At 44.4% G+C, this 26,808-nt stretch overlaps 2 protein-coding genes across 2 annotated transcripts in view; one reads left to right on the top strand and one right to left on the bottom strand.

The window, feature by feature from the left end:
* The window catches only part of camta1a (calmodulin binding transcription activator 1a), a 330,976-nt gene extending 316,432 nt beyond the window's left edge, over positions 1 to 14,544 (bottom strand). Inside the window, exons 1-2 of the mRNA XM_019865117.1 lie at positions 14,344 to 14,544; positions 10,443 to 10,544 (exon numbers count right to left, since the gene is read on the bottom strand). Coding sequence (XP_019720676.1) covers positions 10,443 to 10,544; positions 14,344 to 14,368 — 127 coding nt within the window. The 5' untranslated portion in view covers positions 14,369 to 14,544. The remainder of the gene's footprint in view (positions 1 to 10,442; positions 10,545 to 14,343) is intronic.
* A 2,918-nt stretch (positions 14,545 to 17,462) lies between these two features.
* On the top strand, positions 17,463 to 26,608 carry dnajc11a (DnaJ (Hsp40) homolog, subfamily C, member 11a). The gene is made up of 16 exons (XM_019865207.1): positions 17,463 to 17,588; positions 18,583 to 18,712; positions 18,799 to 18,872; positions 19,956 to 20,057; positions 20,192 to 20,320; positions 20,397 to 20,519; positions 21,699 to 21,772; positions 21,854 to 22,043; positions 22,133 to 22,218; positions 22,327 to 22,443; positions 22,810 to 22,965; positions 23,048 to 23,117; positions 23,269 to 23,326; positions 23,935 to 24,077; positions 24,351 to 24,480; positions 26,196 to 26,608. The coding sequence occupies exons 1-16, from the start codon at positions 17,517 to 17,519 to the stop codon at positions 26,219 to 26,221; spliced, it is 1,680 nt and encodes a 559-aa protein (XP_019720766.1). The 5' UTR covers positions 17,463 to 17,516; the 3' UTR covers positions 26,222 to 26,608.
* The last annotated feature ends 200 nt before the right edge of the window (positions 26,609 to 26,808 follow it).

Raw genomic sequence — 26,808 nt, 5'->3', positions numbered from 1 at the left:
ACCATAGCGATCAGAGTGTTGCGGCCAGATTAGACGCTCCTTGTGTTTATTATTATATTTCGAAAACACCACAGTTTTCATGCAGCTCATACCATATTATTTTGTTGTATTATTTCCGCCACACTTTAAATGCCGGTCCCTGAAAATATTGTCTGACATAAACCGGTCCGTGCGGCAAAAAAGGTTGGGGGCCCCTGACATAGTGTACGTGTCACTTCTGTGGATCTTCTACTGCATCACTGCTTATCGTTACTGGTGCAATGGATGACTTGACACAAGATGTACAACCCGGGCTGGTTTCCAGCCAATTGCTGGACATGTCAAGAAGAGACAAAAAGACCTGAGGACAACTGGGCGGCGTCAATCAAAGCACCACGCAGGTTTTGGAACGTGGGCGTAAAACGGAGCACTCAGAGAGAAAATCCGGATTCAAACGCCAAAGTTCAGCACTGATGGCCAAATAGAGCTGACCACTTGCAGTCACCGTGCCGCACAAATGCAATTACCTAGTGACTGAGATATATACACATTTTGTACATCTGACATCACATCACAGTTCCCATTGCAGACATCAACTCACTATATATATTTTTTTTTTTTTTTTTTAATATCCCTACGTTTAAAGCTATCATATGTAGCTGGCTGGAATTCTGCATTACAGCAACACAACAGAGCTGTCGCTTCGCAATGACCGAGGCAATTCATATTATGACCCTTGTGTGTGATTCTACATTTTTATTATGTTTTGACAGACAGCCAGTGGGGGAAAAAGATTCTTCGGGGTAAAATGCAGACTCTATTATTGCTGTGTTTGTTCATGTATTTGACATCAGGCATCTTATTGGGCAGCTCAGGACTCAGCAAGACGTCCATTTGTTTGCTGCAATCAATGTTTTTTTCCCCCCAATTATTGTTTTTATTGACACAATAATGACCGTAGGATTATTTTCTGCCACAGACATACCAAATATAGTTGGTGAAGATTATTACAAACGTGAAACAAGAGGACGCACTGCCATTGTCATTTTCGAGGCACCATCATGCTGTGACTGTCGCCGATGGACACGATATATAAAAGACTAAACACTGAAAAATGCAGCGAGACGTTTGAGGAGCTGATTGGCTTAATCAGCAATGTGTCATCTTCTTGAGTAGTGGCCTGAGTGAAAATAAATTTTTCGAAAGGTAACAAAAACGTTCGGCACGCGAGCTTTAAGGGGTAGTTTGATGACACAAATCACGAGTGATACATGTCACTTGATTAGTGGTACATTAGACATCATCATAGCGGTCATAGTTAATTTTGTAGCTCCTCAATTAAGCCATCAGGAAAGTGAACGCCAACTTCACATTTAAGAAAGACTACCGGTACTTGGTGGCAGTGAATTTCAATATCAACAGCATTCCGCCTCTTAAGTCAGTCTCAGTTCCAGTACCAACCTGATTGAAATAAACGTGGCAAGCATGCATGGCTCAAACGAGCTCTTTTTAAAGGCCGTCTTCGTAAAGCCGCACTTTCACGCTCGAGACTTGCACTGTTGTGTTTCGTTTGTGACGTCACTTACGATGAGTGGAGTCAAATTCATTTGGAACAGAGCTGCTTTTCCCATTTGAAAGGAAGGACCTTGTCATTCCACTTTGACTCAATGCCATGTTTAGCTTCGATGTGACTTCCCAAAGAAGCCCCACGGGAACCAGCGTCTGCGCCGTAGACTGGAACTATGAATGTCCCAATCACAGATGGCTCAGATGAACGCACCTTGTCATTACCCATATCATATTTATCCCGCTTGTCTCAAAATACACATCCAAAAAAAAAAACTATGCAATCTTGGCATTTTAGGATTTCATTTCAGTTGTTGAGTGGTAGGGCGGCACCCTTGCAAGAGCCCTCTCATGGCCAGAATAACTCATTCAACTCCAATCTGAGGAAATCAACTTTTACAGTGAGAATCTACGTGAAAGAGGCAAAAATAAAAAAGCAGCAGCAATAATGCCTCTGCCATCGTTTTGTACATGACGTGCTGACTCTCATCTTGGTGTTTCCGGCCCTCCCTCGCTTGCAAAGGAACCCGAGCCGACAAATCAGCGTGCAATGTCCTTGTCCATGAGCGTGAAGTCATCCTGATCTCAAGCCTTCCAAGCACACGTCTCACTTGGGGTCAGACTGAAAAGGCAGATGCACGCGTTCATCTTCCTCATAAAAAAAAAAAACAAACTTCAAAGGAAGATACGGCAAACTTGATTACCATGTCAATAGCTTTGTGGCAATAGACAAGGAAAACATGACATGGAAAAAAAAAACCAACTTTGAAAGTTAGCATGGAGCTGCATCTTCACTGGAAGCCTTTGCGTGTTGATTCTGCATTTGTTGGTTTGCCAGTTTTAATACTTGCCAGGTAGCAAAACGATGGGAAGATTTGAAATGTCTGACGGCCAAAGATCGGCTCCGTAGAGGCGCTCGAGGGGTTGTAGTTCTCAACTGATCTGCTAGTTGCCTTTTTAAGCTCTGCCAGCGCCGCGGTGTATCATCACAACGGACAAACGCTTTGTGTTTCGTTTGTCAAAGACAATTTCAAATGCAACAGAGCGCCACTGTGATGTATGCATCTTGCTCACAGATGACTGCATTTCCTCTTGCCTCTTCTCTTTCAAACAGTGGGCCACGCAATGAAATAAAGCATGAGTTTCAGATGTGGCACTCAGCTGCTCAGATGTTCAGACTCGGCCTTCTGTAATCTGGCAGTCCTTGTCTTACTTGAGAGCCGCTTGATTTTACACGGAAACGCGCCTCACGAGGCTCCCGGGGCACTAAAAAGTCAACGCAACATAAACGCGGTTGAGTGCTGAGCTTTCTCTGCTTTCATCACACTTTTATTCTCTCAGCTGTTATTTGTCAACAGTAAATTCATGCTCGCCCAGATGTCCTGCTGGATTCCGGTTTCGGCAACACCTGATAAGACTCGTCGAGCATCTCAACAGCTCAAGACAGCCTGCATGCAGCTGACTTGGAGGCCAGATTTGGAATACAGACCGTTAATTAGGAGATGAAATTACACACCGAGTATGACGGTATGCACCAAAGCAAGTTTGCAGCTATGCCACACAATCTCTCAGTCATGTCATTTTAAAGATCAGCTTTTGAGCTTTCTCAGCATCTTTGTATTGAATGACATATCATTGGTAAAGACGAACAACTCACTAAATCAATATAATTGGCGAACGATTGTGTGCGTAAGGCTCCTGGGGAGTCTTGTTGAAGACAGGGATTGCCATAAAGGGTTATTAAGGCATAATCTAGTAAATGAGACAATCCAACATTATTGTGGGGGTGCTGATTTGGGATTGTGATTGACCTTGGCAGGGAAGCAAACATTGAGTGTGTATTTGTGTCACGCTGGCTTGCTCCGGCCCCACCCTCAAGACGACAGCCAGGGTCATGAGCCTGGAAAGGCTGACAAAAACAAATCTTTAAATCAATATCCGAGGCCCCGAACGCAAGCGGGGGTCCCATCGGCCCCGCCTACCCCTCTCCTCTGTCTCTGTCTCAGCGCGTTTGCAGACTGACGGCTTTCCGTTTTAATCTGGGCCCATATTGTGGTGAAATTGCAAGCTAATGTTTTGCCCATAGATCGTGCAACAAATCACTGCTGGTGGTGCAAATCGAGAGTTAAGAGTCCGGATGGCAATATTCTTCACAGCAGCTTAATAGAGCTGAAGGCTGCAAACTATTACAGTGTTTGCACATCCGCAGTTATACATGGAACAGAAGCCCAGCAGTCCAATGGATGAACTTCGGACTGATGATTATATATATTGTACGGGCGATGCAGTTCACAACATCATTGATTGTTACGGCCCATCTTCAAAATGGATCGTCCTACTTGTACTGGGGTAGTTAAGCAGCATGCACGGGCCTTCCACATGCCACCCAGATCGATCTCAAGCTTCTCTATCAGTGTCAAGGATAACTCAAAGCTACTAAAACTTCAACATCCACCAACTTCACAAGCTCGATTGCCGAGGTCGTCTGACATCTCCACTTAACCTTTTGATTAGGGCCCAACCGATTGAAGCCACCGATCACGGCCCTTCAAACATTGGCCACAAGAATCGGCCAATGTTGGAAGGACCATGTTTGCTGATTGCCTTTACGTTTATGTAGTCTAACCATTTATACAGCACTTGTTCGGAACATGTAACACTGCTTTTCTTATTTATTTATATTCAAATTATACATTCAACTACTGATATCAAAAAACACGCAAATGACAAGGTTACATGTCCTTAAAACATCATTAATTATGCAATGCATTCTGGGAATCCAAAAGGAACTTATATATTTTTTAATCATACATTTACAGTTGACCTCTGCTATTCACGTGAATAGTGAAAGTCCACAAATAATTGACACCCGTTGGAATGCATTGGGGAAAATAAATTGATAGGATTATGCATTCCATATATTTTTAAAATTAATCGGCCGATTAAAGCAGCAATTAGTGGGGGGTTTTCCTGCCAACATTTGGAATATCTTCCAAAAATCCCTCTTGTCGGGCCCTAGTTTAGATGTGCAAGTCTTCTATTAAAAAATCTTTTATTCAAAAGGTTGTTACAGTCTCATGCATGTTCAAATATCAGTTCAAAAGAGAGTCACAAACAATGTTACTTCCAAGTTACGCAACGGTGCACTGCTCTCACCCTCTCAGCGGACAGCAAATGTAATTCAAACCTCACACAAAGAAATTAAAAAGTCGATTTGCCACATGTGCTTGACAGATCGAGAAAGAGAAATGTGTCCAAAAATTACAGAAAATGGTGAGCTTTTAAGACTGAAATGTGCACCTTGTCGCCTAATCATTGGAACACAAACACCTGTAACACTTGCTCAGCATATTTGGGAAAAAAAGGTGAAATTGCCCTCACAGGTTGAAAACAAACAAAAATAGTTGCGATGTCTTTGACAACGCGTCAGCTGGAGGTGTGGCGCTGTTCAGCATTCGTGCTGTCCCCTCATCATCTCACCAAGTTCCACATTGCTAACGGGAAAGGAACACCGGTGCTCGAGTGAGAATGGAGAATATTTCGACACAATTGAAGCATATTACCATGATGTACATATGACGTGTTTTGGTGGCTATTTCGTGCGAGTCACACGAGTTCTTGCAAGTCCGATCCGTCAAGCGTCAACATTGCACCAGCTGCCAATGAGAACACTTTGGCTGGCTCGCTCCGGGGCCGTAGTTAGTCAAATTGGAATTATTATAAAATCCCCATTGACATGCATTGATTTTTGGACAATTCAAATCAACGTGGAGCAATTTACAACATAAAAAGTGACCAAAAAACACATAACCCTGAACTGATTCGTACAAATTGCCGCGTGTTTTATTTGTGACACAAATGTCTATGGACTGATATTCTTTAATTTGAGAAACACTGCATATACAGGGTCAGGCAAAATGATCTGACACATTTGTAGGTTAAATAAAAGGCAAATAAAGTCAAGAAACAAAAAAGTGTTTTTATTTTCGAAATGTACATATAATGCCATTTTGCCTTGTTTCTTTATAATGCCATTGTTTTTCGTTTCTTTTTCAGTTGCTGCCATGAATTGGACTGGTGAGCATCACGCTTTCATTGTGGAAATGTTTATCAAAACAAACGAATCTGGAACTGCAGCACAACGAGCATTCCGTTTGCACTTCAATCTTGGCAGACATGATCCCGTACCAGCTCGAAACACGATCTTGTTATGGGTTACCAACTTCAGAGCTACTGGATGTATGTGCGTTGAAACGAAAATCAACCGGCCGAGCTCGCGTCACCAGAACTCCACTTAATTTTTAAAACACAATGAAACAGAATGGCATTACATGTACTTTCCAGAAATAAAAAACATTTTTTGTTTCCTTACTTTATTTGCCTTTTATATATGTTGCCTGACCCTGTATAAGCATCTTTCTGCATTTAAGGTAAATAAAAGTTGTTGTTGTTTTTTTTATTTTTAATCCATCTGTGTGGCTTCTTTTTTTGCCAATTTCCCACGCTATCACGTGAAGACCTGCGGCTTTGAATGTCAAGTGGCCAAGGTCTGTACAAATATGTTTGTGGCAGCTTTAAATCAGGTGCGTTTTTGAGTCCGGAAGTTTGGGTGCATCAAGAACACCCAAATAAAATACATGAACATCCGAATTGGCCATCATAATTACAAATGTATCAAACCGTCCCTCTTTCATGAAATTCCTAACAATAGAGGGAGCAGAAATGTGCTGTCGTCTGCTGCACCTTCTGCAACTAACAATGAAGCTCACTTGTGCAGATAAGGGGCTATTTTGATCACTTAATCCTTTATTAAATGGACGCTCAAACAGTCAAGCAGTGTGACACTAACTGTGTATGACTTGCACCACTAGCAGGCAGGGGATTTGAAAGGCAATCTTCTTCAAGGGTTGATTCCATCAATGCAAGCGCATCAAAAATCACAACAAAAACACAGGCTTAATATAATACAGTTCAGTGAAGAGAACATAAATGGCATCCATCCACAGCATGCGTGAGGGGGGGAAAAAAAACTAAACAAAACAATCACAGTCCAATATCATCTTGCAGTTTCGACAGCATTCCTCAAAGTCAATCCAATGAAAATGGATAAAAACAAAGAAGAAATAAAAACAACCAAGAGAATGCGACGTGAGACTTCAGTGGTGAGGAAGGAAAGGCTCCGCCTACACGTCGGAATCAAGGAACATGGAAGGAATGTGGTGGCGAGCTGACGGCGGGGATGATCCTGGTCAAAGCCGCTGCTGCATTCGTTTTCAGCTCAAGCGCATCACAACAACCATTTGGGGACAAACCTTGAAAGCTCTTGCGTGCGTTGCCACTAATGCAGTGCTGCCTTTGCCATTCTTATCGTTCATAGTACAGTGAGTAACAAATATTGATACTGCACTTTTCCCAAATATAGAACATTGATGCATTTGGAAGACGACAGAAGTCTGACCATGCTCCTTTGAGGTGCAGTGCTCAACAGTGAGTGTCTGCAACAACAGGGCTCCACAACCAGTGGGTCGCTAGCCGCAAGATTGAAAAAAATGTTTGGGTTTTTTTGGTTTTGGTTTTTAATCACCGAAATCTGAAAGAAGTCTTATTTGGAAAATTACGTGCATCTGCAGGTTACAAAAACTGCAGCACATTCAGCGTAATGGTCAGTTGTACATGTAATCATTTGCTTCTATGCCAGTCCAAAAAAATGTGTCTTTACGTAAACCCGCTCCGAGCAGCAAAAAAAGCTTCGCTGGTGAACACTTACAAAGTCGTACTTTTAGCATTTACCCGGTCCATTTTACTCCTCTGACTATGGTATTGGATTGTCGTCAAAAAGGGTTGTTTAACTCCTTTGAAGAGGAGCACCCATTTGCGGGATGAGCGGCACAACTGAGCTTTGCGTTCACACGTCAAGTGCGCCCAACTTTTCCAAACAGCTCACTTTGCTGTTGATTGGCACATTTTACATGGGCACAATTTCGGGTCCTTGATATGAATGTAATAAACTCTTCCTGATCGAATCTCGATCGAAAGTTGCAGTAAGCAGTTTGACAGCTAGTTGTCAATTGACCAATCTTGACAACGTCCGCATGCGCATACTCATCTTGGTAAATGGTAAAAGGGCTTTCACTTGTATCGAGCTTTTCTACCTTTGGTACTCAAAGCGCTTCACAATCTTACCTCGTTTATCAACTGATGATGCGGCGATTGGGGGTTCTACCACTGAGCCATGCCGCCCCCTTGGCTTTCCGAGCACACTAACACAGGGGTGGCCAACCCGCGGCTCACGAGCCACATGCGGCTCTTTGGCTGGTTCATGCGGCTCCCAGGCTTTCACACAACAATTGTCGAAAATGCCTCGGCGATGGCGCTGCCATTCAAACAACGGTGCTTAATACACAGAACGCACTACGTCAGCCTATCATCAATCCCGTTACTCGATTGACAAAGAGGGCAACCAATCAGATAACTGAATCACCAATCAAGCACAGACAACGGCGCCAAGTGCTATGTGCTAAGCTAGTCAGCGAATTACCTCAGTTTTTAGGGCAGGGTGCCCAATACGTCGATCGCAATCAACCAAGAGCAGGCAGACTGGTCCCAAGTCGACCGCGAGCGGTGGGAGGAGGAAATGGGGGTAAAAAAAAGATTTGTGTGTTTGCGTCTTAAGGTTTTATTTATGTTTAGGCGCTCCGGCTGTTGCTCGTCGTGACGTGCATGCATATGTGCGCGACTGTTTGGTCGTATGTCTGTGTGTGTGTGTGTGTGTGGAGGGGGGGCTCTTTGCAGTAACACAGTAAAAAAATTGGCTCTTAGTCTCTGACTGGTTGGCCACCCCTGCACTAACATCTTCGAATGACGTTTCATTCACAGCCCACATCCCCACAACTTGCTAATGCAGGAGTTTTGAAACTTCAGCAACTTTAAGAAAACTCTTCTTTCCAGCGACCTCTACTATCTGCACAATGTGATCCATTTTATATCTGAGCAACAACAAAGATGGGTGGCATTTGGCCAGGCACTTTCAATGAAGTCTATTTCGTTTGGGGGCCCACAGCCTCTTGATGACGAGATGGGAAAACTTGCAATAGCCTTGGTGTGCAAGTGGGGAACCAATTCCTTTCATCATTTGGCCTATAGCCATTTGGACAACACCCTTGCATACAGTAAAATTACAAAAAGCGCCCACAAGTGTAGCAGGAAAATGCGTTGCACTGCCTGTCGCCTTGCCAGCGTCTCGCTGGGGTGTTTGACCTCCTGGGAAAAGGAACAAAAAAAATAATAAATCTCCTCTCTCCTTCCGATAAGTCTTACAAGACGCATTGTCGTTGCTATTTTCCGCATCTGCATGCATGTATACCTTGCTAGCGTCGACTGGATACAGCGTTAACGTGGCTGACTGTAATGTAGTGGAACACAGCATAATAAGGGAAGAGGGTCAAAAAGTCAAAGAGCTAAAAAAATGAAAAAAGCCTATTACTAGAAGTTCAACAAACATGCACACACGGTTAACTGCCTGCAACAAACTGAAAATGACTCTTTATGTGTTCTTGGCCCTCACCAAGCTCAGCCATCCATAAAAATCCCATCTCAAGGAGAGCAGAGGTGAGGTCTCTCTCGCTCTCCCTCTCTTTCCTTCCCTCACTTCCATGCAACACTTCTGGTTCTCTTTTTCTCGCTCTCCCTTCCGCTAACACAGGCACACAAACAAAAGCCTGCTCGCCAGCATAACTGCTCCCACAATTACTCAGACGATTACTCAGATCAATGGAATGGCATCTCTGTGTGCCAGAAGAGTGTCCGGCCACAAATGACATTAAGGCTGACTGCATTCAAGTCGCATACTGTAACACCCCACGGGAACACAAGAAGGGGGGAAAATAGCAAGAGATGTCTGTTGCCACGTTCATCTGTGTGTGTGTGTGTGTGTGTGTGTGTGTGTGTGTGTGTGTGTGTGTGTGTGTGTGTGTGTGTGTGTGTGTGTGTGTGTGTCTGAGAGAGAGGGCAAAAGTACAACAGCAGTCTTCATCAATGTTTCACAGATCTGGAAGATCTATTGCCTGGTCTTTAAATCTTCCCAAACCGTCTTTTTTGAGAAAGCCACAAATTTAAAAAATATACATGAAGCGCAGCAGCGACACATATTGAGCGAGTAGTCTCACAAGGGGTTGCTACTGATCTCACATTCCCGATTTTGAAATGACAGTACATGAGCACACTTAATTAGCCGCTCTCTAGTCTACATCAGCAGCCACAGTGCTCTTTGCTGGTGGATTCATTAACAACGAAGGCACTGCTTTCTTCAGAAGAACAATCGGCCCGTTTTTTTTTTTTTTGTTTTTTTTCTGTAGACGAATGAAGGGAAAATCCCCCACAACAAAAAGGCAAGGCTTTGGCCTACATTTGCAACTGATTTGCCGGGCTCTCACTCTCAGCGCTTGTGGCTACAGGGGAAAAACCTCAACTGTGACGTTCTCCGTGTTGCTTGCGCCGCCTCGACCGAGAGCACACGCGTGTCCGTTTGGAGGAAGACACGAGCAGATGTGAAGGTGTGATGAGATGGCAAAATCAGGCGGGAGGAAAGCAGAAAAACAGCAAAAGCCAAATGTGACGGCTCGGAGCTTTCTTAGTCAGCCCTGATGGCAGTGTCTCGGCATTGAACAATCCCTCTTAGTTAACGACAACACTCCAGCTATTGACTGCGCGATCCCGCAAAGCTGAGACTTCAATCAGCAGAGCGGCTGTTGGAGGTGTTACGTTGGAGAGCACAGAGAGGAAAAGGGAGGATGTGGGATGCAATGGAGGAGTAAATAAATGAATCGATGAATGAATAATTGATTGGCCAGCGCGTGGCCTCTGGCAGCGGTGATGCAGTATTAATAACGGACTCTTACTGTTAGTCTCTGTGTCATCACTGATACTCTTTGGTGGACCGTGGCCAGCATAACACACGGCTGATCTGTACATTCGATCCGGATTACGAACTTTCTTCAGTCCTTCAGGAAGCAAAGACAAAACAAAGTGGAGAAAAGGGGGGGGACAATCATTTTTGAGCCAGTGATGGCTGGGGAAATTCCCCGCGCAAACAGAACAGGTATCACAACATACAAAACAAGAACAACACACCATTGAGATACAGTATTATTCACCTCGTACAGTTATATGACGAAGTTGAGCCCCCTTTTGCAAACAAGATTTGACTCGAATGGGTGGAGATGCTACTCAGTCACTCACTGCTGTGGACGTTTATATTCGTCAACTGCCAAATGTAATTGTCAAGTTTTTCAAGTGGTAAAGGCGTGGGAGAGCGTCTCGCCCAGCTTGTCTGTGAAGTTCAACTTTGTCAGGCCCAGTCGTGACGAGCCGTGTTGCATTGCTTTGGCGTGAGCCGAGGACTAAATGATTAGGCGGCAAGTCTCAGCTTGGAACGATGATCGCGAGGGAGAGGGAGAGAAATACCTCCGCATTGGAACTTGGACAACTTTCAGTAACTCATACTCAAATAGGGATGGATGGCATATGTATGGTGGAAACAGACTGCAGGTCACAGCAGGTGTTTCCCAACCTTTTATTGAACCAAGACGCATCACATTGTGAAAAGATTTCACAACACACCACTCAGCAAAACAACTGAAAAAGATGGAGACACAGTTTAATTATGTACCTTCTGTCATCAAGCGGAAGAGCATTTGATTGTTTGGCCTGTTACGACACATACTTGGCGTAGATCAATTAAAACCACATTTATTTAATCGAAAATAAATTATTTTCCATCCAATTAACTGACATTGGAAAATCTCCCTCTGCACATCCAATGATCTCGCACGGCACACTAATGTGCCACGGCACACGGGTTGGGAATCACTGGGTTAAAGTGCCACAAATGCAACAAATATACATCAGCGTCCAGACGTGGGCACTCCATCAGTCCATCCTGGTTTCCGTCAGTATTTCAGCCTGACCCACGTGGGCCCTGTGCGTCCCTTTTTTGCATCAGCCAATCGGCATTGTGAACCTAATTTACAAATCACTCAAGCAGGCACTGCCCAAGCAGGCATGCAGCCAAATAAATACAAAAATGTAAATAAAAACAACAGACACACACAAACAACGTGGACAAGTCATTGAGGTCTGTGGGACTAAAAAGTATAACTCATCCCTCCATTTTCCAATCCGCTTTAACCTCACAAGGGGGAAACGGTTGCTGGCCATTCACAGGGCACACAAAGACGAACAAGCATCCACGCTCACACTCACACCGAGGGACAATTTAGAGTGTTCCATCAACCTGCCACGCATGTTTTTGGAATGTGGGAGGAAACCGGAGTGCCCGGAAAAAACCCATGCAGGCACGGGGAGAACAGGCAAACTCCACACATTCTTTGTTTTTTTTTCTCTGTTTGGCTGCATGTGGTACCTGTGCGCGACGTAGTACAGGCAAGTCCGTTCTCGAAACCGTTTGGTTGTGACTGGCCACTCGGACGTACTGGGCCAACCTGAAATACTGACGGCAGCTCTCTAACGCACACTCAGCAGACTGAGGATGCCCACCTCCGTTAGCGTCAAAGTCACCGTTCTGCTTTGATGTATTGCTTCCCACAAAAAAAAAAAGCTTATTTTCTCCTCTTTTCAGTTGGGAACCAGGGTTTTTGGTCAGACACACCCTATGCTCTGCTGCTGATCCTCTCAAGCAGGGAAACAGCTCAATAGGTGGCTTCTATGTCACAGAACACAACATTCTTTGTCTCTTGAAAAATCTGTCCAAATGATGTCAAATGGCTGGCAATATGGGGAATTGTCCTTTGAAAAGGGCTGGCAGTGAAAGAATTAGCAATCAAAGAACATGCACCACCTCTGGTGCGGCTGCAACTTGTTTGACCTTGCATTTAATTGTACGTTCATAAACGATTCAACACTTAAGGTAATAATTGTCGAAATGTCAAGCTCTTTGTTTAGTTTCGGTTTCTCGTGGGCTGAAAGACATGCCATGTTGCCACATTTGTAGTGTCCCCCGGGCTTTGAGCTCTGTAATCGCCGCATGTTGCTTTTTATGGGTACTAAAATAAAAATAAATAAATAAAAAACATGACTGCCAAGGGCCCTGACAAAAGAGTTAGTTGGAGTGAGAAGCTCAGGGCATAAACAGTGGCAGAGCAAACAAGACTGGGCCGTGGTCCTCTGCCTGCATTTCACCCAACAAGAAGGTGTCGGTGGTTAGGGGCCGTCGCCGCCATCGTTGTCGCCGTCTGGGATGTCAAATTACTTGGAGCGATCGGCGCTACCTGCAAAGCCCCAAGGTCAAAAAGGCGCCTGACAGCTGCAGTGTGCCTCTTAGACCTGACCACATTTGCATGGAGCGACGACCACTCAAAAGATCTTGCCCTGCTAAGGAGTGGGACTCTCAAGTGGAGGTTCTGAGCTTGTGTGCACCACGTTTGTTTGATGAATACGTGGAGATGCCACATGGTGAAGTCCTTGCCATACTGTCCTCGCACAGAAGCAGACGTCTTCATTTGTGGCCCACTCAGACGCTTCAGACTCGCAGTGAGTTTGTGTAGCTCAACATCACCCCCTGGTGGGACTCTGCATCCGCGAGCTGAATTCCTCCCATGGACAGAGGAAATTCTGAGCACAAACCCACAAGGCGCCACCGAAAATCACAATTGTTTGGAGTTGCTGACTTCGAACTCTGCTTATAAGGCTTCGAAGTGCCTTGCGAAAAGTTTATAAACAGGGAATGTAGTGATTTCGTGGGCACCTTTTTTCTTTCTTTTCATTTTTCTTTACACGAGCGAGGACCTATTACAGTAATGGAAACATTTAAGCCTGAAAAACAATCGACAGTCCATGTCAGGTTGACAAGCGTCATTATACTTGAGGTGACTCAATCAAGCTGTTGCGAGATTGTCAAACCTTTTTAATAGGAGGCAAGCGCTGGCAAACTCCTCATTAGGTCGCTGATTCCCCTATTTCCCACCTTGCGTTCTTACAGTTCCACGCTTGGTCCAATATTCCACTAAATGTAATGGCTTTCATTTCAACTTAGTGAGCCGTGTGAAGACATCACTTTGCCCTGTGTGCAAGGCGCTGCAAAGCTCCGTCGTCAACCTTTCCTCAGTGCAGTGTGGCGGCATTCAGCCCCGGCCAGCCGCTAAGTGGGGACACACACGTTCTACGCGAAAAGCCTCCCGAATATAGGCCAAGTACTTGGAGGCAAAGTGGCACCAGGAACACGGCGGAACCCGGATTCGCCCGTTTGACACGCTGCTAGCTGCAGGTCAAAGACGCTCGTTGAGTCCAATCACACAACTCGAGCGACCGCTGCGCACGTTCCATTCAAGGCATGTCGAGTGACACCTCCTCAAAACAATAGCGAGTGGCACGAGGTAGTCACAGGAAGAGGAGAAGTTGGTCGACGCCGCCTGACACGCTGTCTTGAACTTAGCTCGGAGCCCACGTCCACGGCCAACACGCCACTTCCCGCACTCGTCCTTTGGAGCTAACTAGAAAAGCAGGCTAATATTAGCCCGGTTGTTGTTTCCGTGCACCTTGCAGACGCCCGCCTGCTCGTCGGGAGACGGCATGCAGCGGAGATGTGCTTTTTGTTTGGTTGGTTAGGTTGTTTGGGTTTTAGTAATTTTTTTTTGTTTGTTTGTGGGGTTTTTTTCCAGGCAAAAATGTCTCCACACGCGCGTTTCGCCTGCTCGCCACCTCAAACTGTTCGCAGACAACAACAAAAAAACACACACGCACCCACACGTAGTAAGTGAATGAATCTAAGAATATTTCTCTTACCTTCCGGCTTGTTTTCGGCAGCCATTTCCCCTTCACGCGCAACATCCTCCTCCTCCTCCGCCTCCTCACGACCGTGGGTACCACGCGCGTGCACGGCAAGGACAGCACGCGGAGGGAGTGGAGGAGCGTGCGACGAGTCCGTCCGAACCAGGCTAACTTACGATTGGCTGCCAGCCGCTCACTGGCAACACACACACACGCACACGCGCGCGCGCGCACACGAATACATAAACACACACGTCTCCCCCTCTTCACCTAAACTGCGTCTGCGTGTGTGTGTGCGAGCGCGCGCGCGTGTGTGCGTGTGCGTGTGTGTGTGTGTGTGTGTGTGTGTGAGAGAGAGAGAGAGAGAGAGAGAGAGAGAGAGAGAGAGAGAGAGAGAGAGAGAGAGAGAGAGAGAGAGAGAGAGAGAGAGAGAGAGAGAGAGAGAGAGAGAGAGAGAGAGAGAGAGAGAGAGAGAGAGAGAGAGAGAGAGAGAGAGAGAGAGAGAGAGAGTTTCTGTTTAGACACCTAAACCTCATCCCATATAAAATAAATAGATCATCAATACCAGTTCAGAGGGTTTTACAATTGCTTGGTGAATATTTCCATCCATGCCATGCTCTCGGTTGCTTACAGTATCCTAATTTAGTCAAGTCAAATGTATTTATATAGCCGTTCATCACAAATGAGTCTCAAAGGAGTTCTCAAGCCCAGTTGACAAATATGAACAACATCCCCTGATCTTAATCCCACAGAAGGGCTATGGGGGGGACAGGCTGCAATGGATGCAGTGGGCAACATCTAATACATAATGTGGTGTAAAAAATGTTAGTTTGAATAGTGTATAGTCCATTTAATAAAATAAAGCAAGATGCCTTTGGAGAACGGGGTCCTCCTCAAAACCCAGCCCGGATGCTCAATGCAGAACTCTCCAGAGCAGTGCATCCAGGGAGAGTGTCCACCTCCGATCTTGTCGAGATCATTGGGGGGCAAAATCTGTACAGCAACATCCAACTAGGTCATCATCACCTCACCTTTTCTCCAAGCAGGGTAGGGGGGAGCAAAAGAAGCAGCAGTCAAAAGGGCCAACATGTAGTTCAGGGGTAGGGAACTCCAGTTCCTCGAGAGCTATATCCTGCCTGTTTTTCGCTCCCTCCCTTTTCCAACAAACCTGATTCAATTGTTCATGCTCGTTTCAGGCATCCACAGAGCTTGTTGATGAGCTGATCATTTGAATCGGGTGTGTTGGAGAAGGAAGGGATCTAAAACAGGCAGGATATGGCTCTCGAGGAACCGGTGTTCCCTACCCCTGGGCTAGCAGTTTGAAACACACTTAGAAAATGACACTCCAATTGCTCCAATTACTTTCATGATATGATAAAATGTGACTATGAATAACAAATGAACGGATGATTTTTATTCTTGAGAAGGCACTGATCATGCTCATGATTTCTCATAGTAATCAAGAAACAGATCATTGTCTACAATCAAAATGTCCCATTGGACTGTGCCGCTTTTCAGGCGGAGTGCCTTCAGCTCTGGTTGTGTTGGGTATGGTTCCAATGACTCCGCAGTAGGCTTTCAGCTCAGCATTCCATTTGAATGTTTCCATAAGTTCAAATGAATGGAGATACTATGTTGACTGAAAACAGTCAACACAGAACAAGAACCCGGACCCGGGCGTGTCAGCCAGGGCCCCGGCCGTCCGCTTCTTGTGAGGTGTCTGCTCCGGCACTCACGAAGGCAACTTGGCTCTGGGGCTGGAACGGAAATATTCAATTTCCATTCATTTCAGCAGAAAAAAATTGCCTTGGTTTGTGAACATTTTGGCTTGCAAAAGCAGCCTCGTAACAAATTACCTCGACAGCTCCACCGTACTTGACTTCAGTAATTCCAGGAGAGTTTGACTAAACTGAAATCTCTCTGAAATGAGAGTCATAGCATGAGTCATTCAGCTTGTTTTACCATTTGGGGCCACTTTACTTGAAGCCCAATGCAACCGTGAGCCAAAATGAGACCATGTCGTTTCGCTCAGTGTACGGCGGGACTTTGACCGCTAACTCGTTGAGACTTGTTGAGTCCGAATCAACAGCACCTTTGCTGATTGCAGTGATATACTGCACTCTGCTTTGGCCTTAGTTTCTTTGACGAATTACCCATCAATTCCACTATGCTGACACACAGCATATTTATTAAATAATCAATTATTCCAACCATCCCTAGCCTGGACTGAGCACCAGTCGATCATGAGCCAATTTATCCCACACCATTAAGCTACACTACTGGGTTTGATACCCCCGTGCCCCTTCAATCCTGTCAAATGCCTTTCCAACAAGGCAGCTCCCATGTCCTGCAATGTTGCGTCATCACCATATAAAAAAGACTTTTACTGTACAAGCTGTGCCAATATCATTCTCACCATTGTGTGAATCATTGACTAGCTAACTGAAGCAGATTTAGCTGTTGTGTTTAGTTAGTGATTTAGACGCAAAGGCACACTTTCGTAGCGTCCGGAGTGCGTTTAAGGTTCCCTCTTTCAATTACTGTGGCACAGCTAGGCTTGACAATAGTATGGCCGCGTTAATAACTACAAGCGATCTAATTACAGATTATTGAGCTTGATACACGTTGCTGCTGGCACTCTTGGCAAATAATGCACTTAAGGATAGCCTTCATTCTACATTAACAGGATGCGGGCCATCAGTGCTGAAATGCGGGACGGCATGGTGCTGAAAGGACAGCTCCTCTGCTGCCTGCTGGGTTTAGGTTACGAATGTTAAAATTGCTTGAATAATGCAAATTTTTGGTTGTATCGGATATGCCCATAAATCTCATTTATTTAGTCATTAAGTAAAAAAGCGGACATAGTTGCAACGACATTAAAATGAAAATAAAATGTGTAATTTGAAATATTTTAAATATTTGTAAATGTAATGTTACAATGTCTAAAAATGTAATTATTGTGCACTCGAGGTTTGTTGAAAACAACAACATCACGAGAAGTCGAATTCTTTGAAGAGAAACTATCATTTGAACAGTGTCAAACGTCAGCATGTCTAGGCAAATATGGAGGTGAGAACTCGAAGTGTGGTTTTGTTGCACACCCGCTACACAAGATGGCGCAAGTGTGGCGACAAGCCATATTGTGTAACGCGGACGAAGGAGCGAAGAAGAAATGACCGGGCATAAACATGGCGTCTGCCTTAGACGACGAGGAGATCTCCAGTGATGATTACTATTCTCTACTAAATGTCCGGCGAGAGGTACACGACGCATGTGACTTGTGCGTGTGCAAGCGTGCTCAAGAAATTGAGTTAGAAGTCTGTCGACTTTGGTCGCGGCTACGCTTGTCACGATGTTTTCACGTTAGCCAAACGGCTAATTTGTCACCCTCGACATTGATTTCGGTGTCTGCCGTCTGCGGCTCGAAACGTTTTCCCCGACAACAAACACGTTTTATAGAAGATGACAGTGTTACTTCAACGAAACCGCTTGGACCAGTCTAGTGCATGCTAGCGCCCTTTTACGGGCCGTCACAATAGACTGAGCTGTTTCGTTGACGGATGACTTCAGCGGGTACAGGGCTCGAGTGCTAATGCTTTCGCCGCTTACTGCACCTGGACTTACTTGCAGTTGATTAGGTTCGACTTTGATGTCAGGGTATCAAGAGCGTCATCATTTGGCCCCATTTGTAATGAAGAGTGCCCCGTGCCATGTGCACATGGCACTATGTTGTCATTTGGGAGCCCAAGGCGTACCCACGTCCGTGGGGTGCAAGGGCTTAACAACACGGGTGGGCAAACTCGGTCTTCAAGGGCTGATGTCCTGCCTGTTTTCCATCCCTTTCTGCTGCGAGACACCCGATTCAAATGGTCAGGATTGTTATTAAGCTTCTTCAGAGCTTGTTGTTTAGCTGATCATTTGAATCAAGAGTGTTGTGTGAATTTAAGAAAAATCCTGATCGAGGAAAAGTCCTTACAATGTTTCTTGTGACTTTTTATTGAACAAGTGACTCTTCATCTCAACGTTGTTAGTGTAATTTATAAGATCAATAATCAACATTTAATGTAGTTTACCAATTTGGAAATTTTCCCCTTCAAATGACACTGACAGGAGTGCCACTCCACCTGGCAATTGTGTCTGACTCGGGCTGTTTACTGTTTTTATGCTATTCGTTCAGTATTGACGAACTTGGTTTTTGTTTGATTTATCCATACCTCATTTTAAAATATGTGTATTTTCAATGTCATGCTTCAGGCGACACAGGAGCAGTTGAAGGCGGCGTACAGGCGGTTATGCATGTTATACCACCCAGATAAACATCGGGATCCAGAACTAAAGCGCCAAGCGGAGCAGCTTTTTAACCTGGTACATGAAGCTTACGAAGGTAACGAGCTACATGTTGACAGCTTCAAATGTTGATCAAGGCCAGCATTCTTGGATACTTTGCTGTTGTTGTTTGTCTTTTTCTAGTGCTTAGCGATCCACAGGCACGAGCAATCTACGATATCTATGGCAAGCGTGGACTGGATGTTGATGGGTGGGAGGTAAGTCAAGTGAGATTTTTGCCTCAGAGGAATTGTTTCTAGATCGTTGGTGAATAAGGCTGACAGCAACAATTGTTCATGCTCTGCATGACAGTAACTCACCGACAATGCGGTGAGAATGCTAACTTAAAAAATAAACCTTACCTAACCAAGTAATATATAGACATCAATGCCTCGGTTCACATTTTTGAAAAAAGTTGTTCCCGGCAGCGTATCGTGGCACAACAGCTGACTTGATTCGCACAACATCCAGAAATATCGGTCAATCGTTAACTAAGAGCGCTTAAAACAACAACTTAATTATGATGACACTGGACTGTACGGCACCTGCTCAGTTTTGTGTTTAGCGGCTAGCATCGCTCAAGTACCCCATATAGGCTGGCGAGAGTCATTTGATTACTTTTCAAATGCAGTTGAATAGGTGAAAATCTCTGCTGAGAGCCTGACAGAGTTGCCGTTTCTACTCATCACTTTTGAGCAAGCCAGGCTCACTCAAATGTGTTGTAGCCAGCAAAATTGCTACTGTGGTTCTGACGTCGCTTCATCTCACAAATTTGTCTAAAATCTTATTAATGTTTCTGGAGAGGAAAATAGTGTGCTGTTGGGCCCAGTTTCAATTTAAGTATAAAATGTTGAATTATCTAAAAATGAAAACAAGTTGGCCATTCAGTCATTAAGAGAAAATGTGTTTTTTGTCTTCTGTATTTATAATTGTTCTTTAACCAAGCAAAACATTTTTTGAATTATTTTTATCCAAATACCTGATTATGGTGGAACAGAGCCTTTATGCATGTGATGTTGCGTGTTGTGATGATTGGAGCACACCACGCACCTAACACGAGCAAATCTGTTCAATGCCGGATTAAAAAAAAAAAAAAAAAATTCTAATCGTCACAAGTTAGATCTATCACAGATGAGCAAAGTTTTAAGATTTGAAAAATCCTTCTGTGTGTGTGTGTGTGTGTGTGTGTGTGTAGAAATCCTTCTTTTTGTGTGTGTGTGTGTGTGTGTGTGTGTGTGTGTGTGTGTGTGTGTGTGTGTGTGTGTAGCGGGCTTAAGTCATCCAGTGCGCTTTTCCTCCAGGTGGTGGAGAGGAAACGAACTCCTGCAGAGATTCGAGAGGAGTACGAGCGTCTTCAGAAGGAGCGTGAGGAGAGGAGACTCCAGCAAAGGACCAACCCCAAGGTAAGTTCAGCGGTTGGCAGCTGGCGTGTCTTTTCAAAAGCTTGTTCTGTAACTTTATTGCTCCATATCTTCCTGAGAGCAAGTCAGCCCTCGACTACTTTGACACGGTTTTTCTCCCCACTCTCTGTTCAAAGGGAACAATTAGTGTGGGCGTTGATGCCACAGACCTCTTTGATCGCTACGAGGAGGACTATGAAGACATGGTTGGAGGCGGTGTCCCACACGTGGAAATCAATAAGATGCACATATCACAATCCATAGAGGTGACATATGATGCTCTGATCTGAATTAAAGTGGGTGGCTTGGCCGGTGTTCTGAACTCTGTGCGTTCTTCCCCAGGCCCCTCTGACCACAAATGACACAGCCATCTTGTCTGGTTCTTTGTCGACACACAATGGAAACGGAGGCGGGACTATTAACTTGGCCTTGAGGAGAGTCACTTCAGCTCAGGGTTGGGGGGAGGTATGTTGCTCATGACACGGACACAACTCGCAATCATGGAGGATTTTGGCGCCCGGGGACATTTCAGCATGCACTGTAAACCGGTGACCTTCAACTTGTGAACGCACGTGTCAAGTGTGACATTACGTTTTGCACAACTTGCTCCTTTTGAACAAGCAATGTCAAGAGACAAATGAGAATTGCAGTCAAACCTGCATGCAAGCACACTGTCCAAATACAACCCAATGGCTGCTTTCTAACAAGTTTCCACCCATTTCTCCATCAGCAAGGTGAGAATTGTGTCCACACATTAGGCAAGCACAATAGCTGTTTTTCTCCACCGATAACTTCCTGCATTACATACATATACAATACAATACAATGCATCCTGATTTATATCGCACTTTCACAACAATATGGATAGGGAGGGGGATGTGACTGTTTCAGTCCCTCTGTATCTCTTCTGTACCCTCTTGATGACGCTCTCCCCAATTCATGGGTGTGGTCGTCTTGGCCTCATGACATCACCGTGTGACCAGCATGATTGAGAGCACGATTTCAATACCAGTTTGAATTGAACGTGGAGCTTTATTGGTCCATTAATGAATCTAACAACCCAATATAAATGTTGCCATTCGTCTGATTGTGAGAGAAGAGCAAGTTGTGCAAAAAGCACTGAAACTCTTAATTGTTGGTGAGCAGCGGTGCAACATCATTGAATCAATTCAATCAAGACACATTATTACACAGGGGAGACCCAGCTTGCCGTACCAAAACACCCTGTGTAGTGTATAATGTACTTTACAGTAATATTCAACTAGATTTAGCCTTTTATAGGGTCTGCACCTGTGGCTAAAAAACAAAGCGCGGACATTCTGTGTTGCAGACAGACACAGCAGCCTCTCAAAAAGTCGGCATGCTCTGCTTTGTTTTTTCCGCTTCCTCTCTTTGTGGCAATCGCACCATGTTTTTGTGGTTCAATAAAAACAAAAAAAGTACCTGCATAACCTCCTCAGTCGCTCAGTGGGTCCTGAAGATCCACCAGATTTATTTATTTTTAATTTTTATTTATTTATTTATTTTTTTTGCGATGGTCGCCATCAGAAGCGTTGGCTCATTTGACTCAGTGTGTGCCGAATATCCCCACCTTTTTGTGAATGGCGTTTTGCCATACATGTCACATATTGTTTGTGCACACAGATAGAGCTTGGCGCTGGGGACACACACGGACCTCTCTTTGGAATGAAGATCTTCCGAAATTTGACGCCGCGCTTGTAAGATTGGGCTAAAGATGTTCCATGAATGACTCAAAGGTGGCCGAGTATGCAAGTGTTTGTGTGTGCGTTCCACCTCAGCTATGTGACGGCGCAATGCGGACTCCAGTTTTCGTCCCGGGGCGTGCGTCCTGGCGTCAGCACGGTGCTGGCCCGTCACCTGGACAAAAACACGATGGGTTACCTGCAGTGGCGTTGGGGGATCCACTCTTCCATGAACACCAGCATCGTCAGGGACACCAAGAGCAGCCATTTCACCTTAGCAGTGCAGGTCTGCTGCCAGTGCTTGTCCATCGCCATTCGGTCTGCAGTCCCGTTGCCTGTCAGCCATGAGTCACGACATTCGCTTACTCTTTGCAGCTGGGCATTCCACACACTTTTATGATGATGAGCTACCAATACAAGTTCCAGGATGAAGACCAGACCAAGATTAAGGGCTCAATAAAGTTTGTTGCCAGAATTTATTTTTTCTTAATCCACTGGAGACTGTGGATGTTTGGCACAGCCAGTTGTTAGTATTTGTGTGTGCGTATGCGTGCATGCGTGCATTGCAGGTCTGGTTTCTTTGGGACTGTGTTGGAGTACGGCGCTGAGAGGAAAATCAGTCGACACAGCGTTTTAGGAGCCACGGTCAGTGTCGGGGTGCCACAGGGTGTCTCGCTCAAGGTCAAGTAAGTGCCAGTTTAATTTTTTTTTTCATCCCATTTTTTTCCAATAAAATTGACTGCCATTTGTGATTTGCTAAATGTTTGTTGTCAACAATCTTCAGGTTGCTATTTTCAAATTGGAAAGACGCTGCAAGCGAATTCAGAGATGTGTTTGCAAATGCATTTTACATGTTATTGGCTGTAAACAAGGACTGCAAGGGCAGAGAACTGTGTCGCACATTTGTGGTCAAATAGCGTGAAGCTGTTTTTCACCACTTGGGTTTGCCTGACATTTTGGGCCTTGGGCACGTTTTCCTTGTATCATCAAAAGAAATATCATACCATTGATGTGGTTGGCTATAAATAATAAAAGTGAGTGTGTCTCTGCAGACTAAACAGAGCCAGCCAGACGTACTTCTTCCCTATTCACCTGACTGATCAACTTCTGCCAAGTGCTGTATTTTACGCCACAGTTGGACCGCTGGTTGTCTACCTCGCCATGCAGCGACTCATTATCCGGCCATACGTGCGGGCCCAGAAGGAACAGTAGGAAATGTTCACTTTATTTCATTGAAGAAAAGTTGCTAGAAAAGCCGCTTTTATTCACTCCCATCTCTCCTTTTCACAGAGACTTGGAGAAGCAGCGTGAAAGTTCGGCCTCGAACATAGCCAAAAAGAAACAGGAGGCCGAGGCGGCGGTGAGCGCTTCATTGGAGATGTCGCTACTGTTGTAGTGTTGAAAGGCCATGCACAAATGGAATGGGAGAGAAAGGCGATGTGATTTCATGATTGCGTGATTATCCATCTAATGTCACATTTTGTTTCTGTTTGCCTTTTTCGTCTGTGAAGGTCTTACTCATGCAGGAGTCCGTGCGGAGGATTATTGAAGCCGAGGAGTCTCGAATGGGTACGATTAATAACCTTTGAGATACATGTTGTCATGTTTCTTTAACAGTGTGGGAAAAGCTTCAGTTCTCTTGAGACTCTCCAAAACTTCCAAACATTTTAGTTCCAATGTGCAACATGCGGTGCCCTTTTTTTTTCTTCCTCCGAAACAAATTCAATAGCAGTGGAAGCCGTTTCATTTGCTGAATTGCTTGAGTTTTTGTGACCGCCTCATAAAGGAGGTGAATGTTTTCAGAAGGGATATAATAGTGTTTTCATCTGCGCCACACTTTTGACTTGCAAGAATTGGCGCCTTTTTGCCTTCCCTTGATAGTCACCCTTGTCAAGTACTTAAGGCACACTGTTTAATTTTCAACTGTAGAAATCCAGCAACTGTCACTCTCAAGGTTTGTATTTTATAGTCATTAGTGGTCTGGCAAGCTTTGCCTTCAGATTGGTGTTGTTTTCAATAACAAGCTGATGTTCTACATGTTAAGCACTATCAAAATGGATTGAAACTGTCACCAGCACAATAGACGAAAACACGTCCTGCCAGATTCACTCAGCAACTGTGGACCGGAGAAAAAAAATGGATGCCATTGATAAACCTGCCGCTGCCTCCCAAACCAGGTCTCATCATCCTCAATGCCTGGTATGGCAAGTTTGTGACGGACAACAGCCGGAAACACGAAAGGGCCAAAGTGATTGACGTGAGCGTGCCGCTGCAGTGTCTGGTGAAAGATTCCAAACTCATCCTAACCGAGGCCGCAAAGGTACTTGACCACATTTTCAAATTTCTTTCCAAAGTCTGCAGGACTGTGCAGAAACACATGGCTGAATATCCACAAAAAGTTGTTGAAGAGGATGCTGCTTATGCTAAGGCAATTCACTTTGCCCCCAATCTGGTCTAACGTGCGGACAAAGGACTTGTTTTAGTCAATACAATATCCAGTAGATCTGCACAACAAATGTCTATCCTCACACTTTTGTATTGGTGTTTGTTTTTCCAACATCTTTCTCGTTTGTTTTTCTCGTCTGTTTTGTAGTCAGGCCTCCCTGGTTTCTATGACCCCTGTGTGGGGGAAGAAAAGAGCCTCAAGGTGCTGTATCAGTTCCGCGGCGTCATGCATCAAGTCCTGTCAGGAGACTCTGAACCACTCAGGATACCAAAGCAATGTGAGACCCTCCCAGTTACTTCCAAGCACCTAAGCTGCATTTCCACCAAAAGGTCCAGTTCAGTTGAGTTCTTCGCAATGCCTTTTGGGGCAGCCATGCCTGATTTGGCTCAGTGTTCCCCTCCGGCTTTTGTAGCCAGAATGGCAAGAAGAGAGCCACTTTGTGAAACCTGCCAACAAACAAAATGTCAAAATGCAACATGATCGACAAAAGGCGGTTATTTTGTTACCCGAGTCCACTGATTTCCAACTACTTTGTGAGAGATCACATGCTGCAAGGAATGATCCACTTTTACTTAATTAATATTAAAACTTATTTCACTACAAATAATGATTCTAGTCTGTCAGCAATGTACTGTCGCACATATTTACAATGGCCAACAAAAAATATATTTTCGTGTCTGGGTAAGTTTGGGCTGCTGAGTCCAAGAATGGCTTCTGTTTCCTTGATTTGGTTCTAGTTTTTGAGATAGAGTGAACAAATAAATGAATGATAATATACTTTACAAAAGTGAATTTGATCGTTAGTAAAAAGTAGTTTGTGCTTTGACGACACCTGTTTTTGCATTTGTTCACTGCTAATATTGACTAATTTTCCGATTTTTTTTTTCTTTGCTTGATTTTCCCAAGAAACATGATTTGCGTAACGAAGGCTGTCTTGAGATAATGATCGCCGTCCATCACAACATTGCATCAGAAATGAAAAAATATGGTATGGGCATGCTTAAAAGGACAGATACAGCCTCATCAAGCTTGGAGCACAAAGAGAATACCAATGTCATAACTTGGCCGGAAAAAAACGGGTTTGGGGGATCTCAAAAACTAGAGCCAATTCTGAAAGACCAATGTCGTTTTTGGATTTAGCAACATCAAAATACCCAATAACCGAACCGAAACGTTCTTGGCACCAAAATAGTACCTATAGTACCATTTACGCTATCCGAGGCAAGTTTCTTGACCAGGATCTGTTGTTGACCAACCTAGCAGAAGGCCTGCTACCACAACCACTGATGAAAACGCCAATGATCAACAACCTGAGGTTTGTATGGGTAAAGCTTTATCATTTATCCTGCTCCAGGAGTTTGGTGTTTTTGTCATTGGTGGGAGCAGGTCATTCGCTGCGTGGTTTGTCAAGAACTGTTCCTGTTATGACAAACTAGCAGTGGATAGAGTCAATTGTACTTTGTGCCTGTGTGACAGCCATAAAACTCCCCACACTGGAGCTGTGTACTGCAGTCGGTCGGGGGCAGAAAGATCTTTGCAGCGCTGCTCCATTGTCACTTGACGAGCCAAGGCGATTTGATATCCTTACAAAAACTGTAAGACATTAAGTGCAGAAGGCCTCGTATCATTCTGAATGATAACTGAAACGACACTGGAAAAAAAAGTGATTAGTGACTTTTGGAACACCACTGTAGCAGTATGGCTATGACATACTCATCTCCTCTAAAGTTTCACAAGATGGCATTTTCAATAATGGAGGGCATCTATGCCACTTTTATTTGGTGGTGTGTTGTGAGATTTTTCCAATGTGAAATTGTGTCTTGGTCCAATAATATTCGGGATACCTTGCCCTAGTTGACTTTTGATAATGGAAACACAGTCAATGCCACTGAGCTGAACTGAACCGATGTGCTTGGAAGGAAAATCTTTTTTGACTGCTTCTGTACAAAGAAGTGTCCTCCATGTTGGACTTGTGCTTGTTACTCTTTGCAGCTCACAGGGTTGATGCAGACACATAGGAGTACCTGTATTGACTCCCCCTCACCTCTCTCAAAAAAGCCACATCTCTCAGCTCTTCAAGGAGACGGATTCATCTTTGTTTTAGATACAACAGGGAGCAAGTATTGGTCACCAAAAAGTATTTCTCTATCCTTGGTCTTTATATAGATCAGTTAAACATGCAGAATGGTAAATGAAGCATTACAAAGGGTAGCTGTGGACAATGTGACTCTAAAATAAATGATTACCATCTTCTTAAAGCCTACCCATTGTACATTTACTTGAGTTAAGTTTTATAAACAACTTTTTTGACCAAGTTGTTTGACATTGCAGTGCCTATGTGATTTAAAACATAATTGCGCCTGTTTGTTTGCCCTAATATTAAAATTGGTCTCTGGCATGGTTAATTGTGTTTTTCTGATGAGTAGTTATTGCAAATGACCTTTGCTGTTCATATTGAATTGTTTCATCACAGTTCCTTCATCGTTCAAAACAAATTATACTGTCAGTAAAAAATTCGACCACTTTATTCCTCCAAAAACATGTTTCACATTATTAGTCTAATGGTATGGACGTCGAATACCAAACGAAAGCATCTATCAATCGT

The sequence above is a fragment of the Hippocampus comes genome, unplaced genomic scaffold (assembly GCF_001891065.2).
Source record: "Hippocampus comes isolate QL1 unplaced genomic scaffold, H_comes_QL1_v1.1 scaffold124, whole genome shotgun sequence".
In the NCBI taxonomy this organism is placed as follows: Eukaryota; Metazoa; Chordata; class Actinopteri; order Syngnathiformes; family Syngnathidae; genus Hippocampus; species Hippocampus comes.
Note: the sequence above shows the minus strand (reverse complement) of the source record. Positions and strands in the feature narration are given on the sequence as shown.